General features: G+C 53.7%; 1 protein-coding gene across 1 annotated transcript; it reads right to left on the minus strand.

Moving 5' to 3' along the window:
* Window positions 1-1,031: 1,031 nt before the first annotated feature.
* On the minus strand, window positions 1,032-7,048 carry LOC123842545 (UL16-binding protein 1-like). The gene is made up of 5 exons (XM_064598218.1): window positions 6,757-7,048; window positions 4,340-4,603; window positions 3,828-4,103; window positions 3,019-3,151; window positions 1,032-1,776 (listed from the first exon to the last, which is right to left on the minus strand). The coding sequence occupies exons 1-4, from the start codon at window positions 6,884-6,886 to the stop codon at window positions 3,027-3,029; spliced, it is 795 nt and encodes a 264-aa protein (XP_064454288.1). The 5' UTR covers window positions 6,887-7,048; the 3' UTR covers window positions 1,032-1,776; window positions 3,019-3,026.
* Window positions 7,049-7,437: the final 389 nt, after the last annotated feature.

Consider the following 7,437-nt stretch of genomic DNA (forward strand, 5'->3'; position numbering starts at 1 on the left):
CATGACCTGAGCCGAAGGCAGACGCTTAACGACTGAGCCACTCAGGCACCCCGACCCATCTTTGTGTCATTTTTTGACAGTAGTTCAGATTACTTAGTCTTAAATAGAGAGAAATTGAAATCTCCTAACATATTTATATATTGTACATCAGCTGGATATATTACTAAGTTTTTGCTATGACACATAGCCCTACAGTAAACAACCATACATCTCCATTGCTTTTTGGTTCCCATGTGTTTCTAGCCTGAAACTAACACCAGGATTACCATGCAGTAGGATGAACACATCAACCACTGTCTGGATAGGGTGAAATATAGGGCAAATGAGTGATTACATTTAAACTCCTACTAACAAGTGAGAAAACTCGTTATTCCATTTCCTGGTCAGCACTTGCTATAGCTATGTTTAAAATTTTGTCAGTTTGATGTGTGTGTAAGGCATCCTGTTGTTCTTCTTTATCTTGATTATTTGGGATATGTTCAATGATTTCATAGGCTGATTTACCATCTGTTGCCTGCTCTAAGCATTTGCACAAATCTTAGGAGAACTACACTTCTTATTTATTCACAGGAGCTCTTTGTATATATTGGATACCGATCCTTTGTTCAGAGGGGAATAGATCAACGGTTAGAAGCAGATCTGTTTCTGCTGTGAAGACTCACTGTGCACTGAAGGAGGATGACAGGAGAGACAGTGCTGTGGTGGGGGACCCAGGGAAATCAGGAAGATTCTCAATTGCTTCATTCCCAGAATATCTGTTAAATGCCGACATGTCAGGATCATATTTGACACTGACAGATGACTGCCTGAAAGTTGACTTCTGAGTGATCTTTAAATTCTCTGTCTCCACAAGAAATCTAGCAGAATCACACTTATATTTACCCCATACAGTGGAGGAAAAACAAAATTCCATGAGTTCTTATGGGATATAAAACAAATTCCAGATTAATTAAATATTTTATAAGAGATATGCTTCTTTAGATATATGTATATGGAAATAAATTGCTGAAGAAAATAATCACATTATATATTTTTTAAAGATTTTTTAATTCATTTTAGAGAAAGAGAGAGAGTGTGAAAACAAGCAGGGGAAACGCAGAGGGAGAAACACACTCCCCACTGAGCAGGGAACCAGAAACAGGACTCCATCCCAGGACCCTGAGATCATGTCCTAGGCTGAAGGCAGACACCCCACCTACGAGCCACCAAGGCCCCCCAAAACAATCACATTATAAAGTATTCCATTTAAGAGTCAATGAGGTAGTGGGTTGATTTTAAGGAATATAAAGTATAGTTCAATAAAGTATTTTAAAAATTCTAAAAAGTCAGTGAGGACACAGAAAATATCCCTGAGTTTACATAGCTTCAAGGATATTTTTTTGGCAATAATGTCTGCAGGAACAAGGTCATCCTACAGAGAAGATTCTCATATTGCACAAACAAGGGCAAGATGGGAAATGTTCTCTTTGTTGACATTTCTTTGTCAAACATTTAAACATTTCAGCACAAGAATACTATCACCTAGCACCAGAGAGAGAAAGCGGCATAGAATATGCCAAGGGAAAGTGCTGAACAGGAGCGCCACCCAATGCAAGAGGGGACCTGGGAGGTTCCCTGCCCTGCACCACGTGGTCGACTGAGGTCTCTGGATTTGTAAACTCGAGAGCGCTGATGGTCTACAAATGAACAGCAGCTCATCCAAAGGCAGCAGGCCCAAAGGCAGCGTCGTCGCTGAGCTGGTCCCCGCCTCAGGGGCTTCTTGGTGGCCTCAGCAGCCTAAGAAAAGAACAGGTGCTTGTCTCGGTGGCTCAGGAAATCCTGGGTCCCTTGTCCTGGGGCTGCCCTTCACCAGCACTCCCTACCCCAGAGCCCAGCCCTCGCCCAGGGGCATGCATTTCCCCCCAGCCAGGTCCCCAGCCCTGGGTCCGGCCACCTTTACGAACCTCCTCCCTCCTGAACCAAATCACTGAGTCAGCCCCAGGCCCTGTTACCAAGGGTCTGGGCTCAGGACTAAAGTGAGTAAGAAATCAATGTGCTCACATGACTCGCGTTCTAATGCTCCCTCTCATGGCAGGCCCTCAAGGACCTGCTGGGGCATCCGACAGAAGACAGGGGCCTGCCCTTGACACCTCTAACCTTGGGGAACAGGGTGGCCAGAGATCCTTCTTTCCCTTCCCTGCCAGCCTCCTAGCGAGCCGCACACAGAGCTCTTAGTATCATGATCCCTTCCCCCAGCCCATCCCTTCCTGGTCCGGCTCAGCTGGGAGCACACAGGGCAACTCAGTTCCCCCCATCTCCCAGGCCAGCTCTGCTCAAAGCAGGGGCTGCTCAGTGGCTCAGGATCTGAGGTCTGCAGGAAGCTAGCTGCCAGGGACGGCACCAGCCTCAGCCAGGATTCCCACTGTTGCACGGAGAACCGGCCTCCTTCTAGGCCCGTCAGGCACGGTCTCTGCTGTTCACTTCTTCCTTACCTGGGAAGACCCAAGCCACGCTCTGGGGGGACACGGCCCTACTCTCCAGCCCTTTGAGCGGTGTGCAGAGGCCTTCCCACGCCCTCCTCCTGGGGTTAGACGCGGGACCCTCTCCTTGTAACTGCTCGGATGGAGTCCCCTTCTGCTGGACACGTCACATGGAGCTGCCATGCTGCGCTCACTCAAAGGTGAGTCCAGCCCATGCTGTGTGTCCCTGCTGGTCCCACACCACCCACCCTGGGCCCAAGTTGACTCTCTCCAGAGAGCCAGGCCTGAGGTCCCTACATTCCTTTAGCACCAACAGGCCGTAAGCAGTGGTGTGGGCCCCTCGCCTTTCCCAGTGGCCTTAACAGCGAGGCCGTATCAGAACTCAGGGCTGAGCTTGTCCAAGTTGTTGCTAACACGTGATATGAGCTCTCATTCACCCGGTCCCATTGCTGTGTGAGAAGGTTCAGGGAGTGGGCAGGGGTCAGGCTGGGAATTCACCTTTCCCTGGGCTCACCCCAGGCCATTTGCCCTCCCTTCCCTCTCAATCTGCCCTCCGGACCTGTCCCTCTAAAGGAGGCCAACATGGATGCCAATTAGGACTGCGCAGCTGAGGAGCAGGGTGGGGATCCAGGTGCCGGGTCCGATGGCTGTGGTCCTGGCCGGGGCCGTGTCTTGCTTCATGGTTGGTGGCACTGAAATGAAAACGCAAGAGTGAGAGCCCCAGTCCGGACCCCAAACTGGGGGAGGATCCCTCGGGCCTTCTGGCTCAGGTCCACCCTACCAGGCTGATGGGGTCTATCACTCTCCTTGTGGCAGCTGCTGTGACAAGTCCTGCTGTCTTGGGGGGAGGGGAAGGGATGTGCCCTGTCCCCCCGGGGGCTCCTACGGCCAACTGGGAAGCAGGGGTTGCCATGTAACCAATCGCTCCTGCTGTGACAGACAGGAGGTGATGCAGGATAAGGATGGTGACAGCGACCACCTCTCAGGAGCTGACAGTCCGGGTGGCACTGAAGGATTTCCAGCAGCCCACCAGGTGACATGAAAAAGACAATGATCCCTGAAAAAGGGATCAGTAAGAAGATAATCTCTGGCAACAGTCTGATGCCCCCCTGTTTGGGGCCAGCAAGAAATCCAAGAAATACCCAAGGACAAAGGTGTGTGCAGCGAGGAAGTGATTCCAGAAGGTGAGAAGGGAAAGGAAGGATGCTAGAACATTCCTGTAACCATTTTTCTGCCAGGAAGAATTTGCCATGGATGGATCAATTTCTTTCTCTCTCTCAGACAAACCCTCCCCCCCCACCCCACACACAGTGGGAAGGTGGAGCTCATTTCAAGAGAAGCAGCGCTCCATCCAGTCTTCTGAGTTACCTGTTGTCTCCAGCATTTCATCCCAGTGCTCCAGTACTTGCTGGAGCCAGCCCTTACAGTCTCCGTTTGAGATCCTCATGAGGAAGCCAGTCAGCTCTCCGTCACTGTCCAACGTGCCCTGGAACCGCAGGTCCTCAGGAGGCACCATTGTCCAATTTCCGGTCTCCGGGTCAAAGCGGTGGGTTATCTGCTCATTGAAGGCAAACTGCCAGGATCCTTTGGGGTGGCTGTCCGGTCCACACTCATACACCAGCCTGCCCTGCAGGGTGAGAGGATCTGCCCCCCGCGCCCACCATGGGGAACAAGTCAGCCTCTGGTGTTGACCAATCCTTTGCCCCACCTGCTGTGCACTCCTCAGCTCCCCTTCGGCCCTCCCGGTCCTGCTCTGTCCTCCTTGTCGGCCCTGGCTGCTGGGCCGCGTGTGTGGGACCCACTTCTAAGTTTTACATGAACACCCTAGGCCCCCGGCCCTACCAAACTGTTCTCCTTCTGCCCTGGGCCTTCAGACTTACGGCTCTTAGTGAAAATCCCTGTTTTGATGTCCAGCAGTTTCCTTCTGAGCTCTTCCACCAGGTCTTCCAGAGTTTCCTTTTGTCTCTCCCAAAACGCTGTGTCCTTCAGCTTCATCCCCAGAGGACCAACGGGTTTGACCTCCTTGCCCCGACAGTCATAAGAAAGAAACTGGTTTCCATTGACCAGGCCTTGAATCTCACACCATGGTTGTCCAGGCCTGGCCCGAGATGTGATGTTGAAATTGTAGGAAAGAGAGAGAGCATCTGCGAAGGGAAAGCACAGGTGGAGGTTGGGGTTGGAAGACAATGACCGGCAGGCCCCCCTCGGCCATGCACGCGACAGCACTAGAACGTGTGGCAGGCTGGCTAGCTGTCCCTGCACAGCCCCTCCCCCCCAGCGGTAGAGGTGGCGCCCTTCCCGGGTTTGAGGAGGATCAGGATGCCTCGGCCTGGCAGGAAACCACAGAGCCATCGAAAAGGCCCCTGTGTCTACCAGGCTGATACCAGCATCCCTCAGCCTTTGACAGAACAGATATAGCAAGAAATGCGTAAAACAAAACTAAAAACGTGTCCTCCAACTCTGCTCACGGAGAGGTCTGGAGGACTCTTTCTGGCACTCACGAAGACCACACCGTGAGAAAAGCACCCGCGTTGTCAAGAAGCTCAATGACGTCTCTCTGATGGCCCAGCTTGGCGGTAGGAGACGGTGGTGCAGAGATAGGGGCCCAGGAGTAATGGGCTGAAAAATCCCGAAATAAGAGAGTTGAGATACTGGCGCTCAACTGTCAGGAGCCGGGAGGCAGCCATGATTGAACTAATCCTGGAGGTTGGAATGCTGGTCAGGGCCTGCCCCACAGAAAGCTCTCCATCCCTTTGGCTCACAGAACACAGTGATCCTAGAGGCAAGATAGCTGGACAGCCAACCCAGAGGCTGCTAGATTTAAACAATACAAACAAACAAAGACCAAGCCCCAGGATGGATGAGGACGAGGCTGAAAGCAAACACCCAACAGAGAGTCTGGATCCTCTGCCCAGGTTCCAGACCTGAGCCACTTCTCAGAGCTGGAAGCCTTTAGGAGAAGCAGAAGCCGGCTTCCAATCAGGAGGGACCCTTCTGGTCAACAGCAAGAGCAATGCTTCCTACTGGCCTTCCCCAAAGGGTCATGTGGTCATTCGCAGGGCTAGGTTTACACTGGGGAGCAGAGACCATGCAGACATTGTCAGTGGACCTAGTGTGTGAGCTGACATCGTCCTCAGGGATCCTAGTGTTATCATGGCCCCTGTTATTGAAATGGTGCAAGGCATGAGGTGCTGCCGAGAATGAGAAGTCACCTGCCCCAGGTCCTGTTCACAGTGACACCATTGGGTCAGGCACCCATGAAGCGGTCCTTTCACGCTCCCCACATTTGTTACCGGAGTGAAAAATGTTTGTAGTTGAATTACTAGTGGGTTGGGGGCTAGGGGGCAGGGAAATTCAAGTACAATATTCTCACACTGTCTTCTCTTTCCTCCAAATACAATGTTAAAACAGTGCCCTACCCTGGATAGAATGACAGAGTTGAGTACCAACCCTAAAACCTCTGTAAGGATGCAGGGCTGTGAACCCTTTCCTATTTTCATTGAAATGCCAGCCTGGTGCAAAGGTTCTCTGTATATATTAATATTGCATAGGTTTCTGTCGTACCTCCTCGAATCTGGGGCCTTAGCAAAGTGAAGCAGCCATAGACAATATATGGATGAACGAGCGGCTGGACCTGCTTCTTGGGCCATAGGACCCTGTGACACTGTAGGAAAATGTTCTGTGCCCTTTGTCACATCCTAACATTGGAACGTTAGGTAGACACCAACTTGTGATCCACCCAGGCAATGCCACTCGAGGCCGGGAAAGTGAGCCTGTAAGAGGCTGCAGTATGGTCCAGGGACCTGTAGCCAGGAGGCCTCTGGTCAGGGGGTATCCGAGCTGCCCACCCTGAGCTGGGTGGTGCTGGGATGTGGCCGGTGAAGGAGGGCCTGGCGCTGCATGTGCCTTGAACCTTGGCTCAAGTGCCCTGGGACGTCTACCGGTGGACAGCAGTGGGGATGGAGAAGTGACGTGAGTGGCCGAGGCGCGGGGTGGTGTGGGGTCCAGGCCCTGCGGGATCGCCCTGTCCTGCCCACAGCCCGGGGCTCAGGGGCTCAGGGGCTCGGGCTCCGGCCCCCCGAGGGGCAGGCGGGGGCTGGGGGCGACCGCAGACTCCTTGCCGCCCCTCCCCCTGCCCCGCGCGCCCCACGCCCAGAGGTGGCAGTCCGGGGTCGCCCAGGTCGCCTCCTTTCCGTCCAGAGGGCGACAAAGTCCCGGCGGAAAGGAGCCCGCGGCGGGGTTGAGGACGGGACGCCGGCCCCAGCGGGCGACGAGGTTCCCAAAGCCCCGGACTCACGTGTCTCTCGCCCGCTGCTCGCCGCGCCCACGACCGATCCGGCCGCCGCCGCCGCCGCCGCCGTGACCCAGGCCACCAGCAGCAGGACCGGGAGGCCCAGCGTGAACCTGCTGGCGGCAGGGGGCTGCATCGCGACTCGGACCCCGGGGGAGACCAAGTGGAGGCGCGGAGCCGGGGGCCGGAAGGGAGATCGGGCTTCCTGTCGCCGGGCCTGGGTGCGCAGGACACTTGTCTTCTGTACGAGTGTTTCTGGATCTCCGCGCGTACAGCATCCGGAGAAAGTGCGCAGCGATTCTTCCGCTTTTCTTTTTTTTGTATTTGAGACAGAGGAGAGGCAGCGCGAGCACGGGCGGGGGGAGGCAGAGGGAGGAGGAGCGGCCGCAAGTGCCCAGGCTGGCTGACGGAGCGAGGCTTCAGAGGCAGGTCTGGTTTTAATCTTTCTGGGTTTTTTCCCTCTCATTTTCAGGGTGTCTTTTGAAAACAGTGTGTGCCCTGGATTATTTTTATTTTTTATTATTCATTAATTAATTTATTTATTTTAAAGATTTTATTTATTTATTTGACAGAGAGACACAGCGAGAGAGGGAACACAAGCAGGGGGAGTGGGAGAGGGAGAAGCAGGCTCCCCGCAGAGCAGGGAGCCCGATGTGGGGCTCCATCCCAGGACCCTGGGATCATGAC

This window comes from Mirounga angustirostris, unplaced genomic scaffold (assembly GCF_029215605.1).
Source record: "Mirounga angustirostris isolate CCGP_5_RB_7025 unplaced genomic scaffold, mMirAng1.0.hap1 SCAF_8, whole genome shotgun sequence".
Lineage (NCBI taxonomy): Eukaryota > Metazoa > Chordata > Mammalia > Carnivora > Phocidae > Mirounga > Mirounga angustirostris.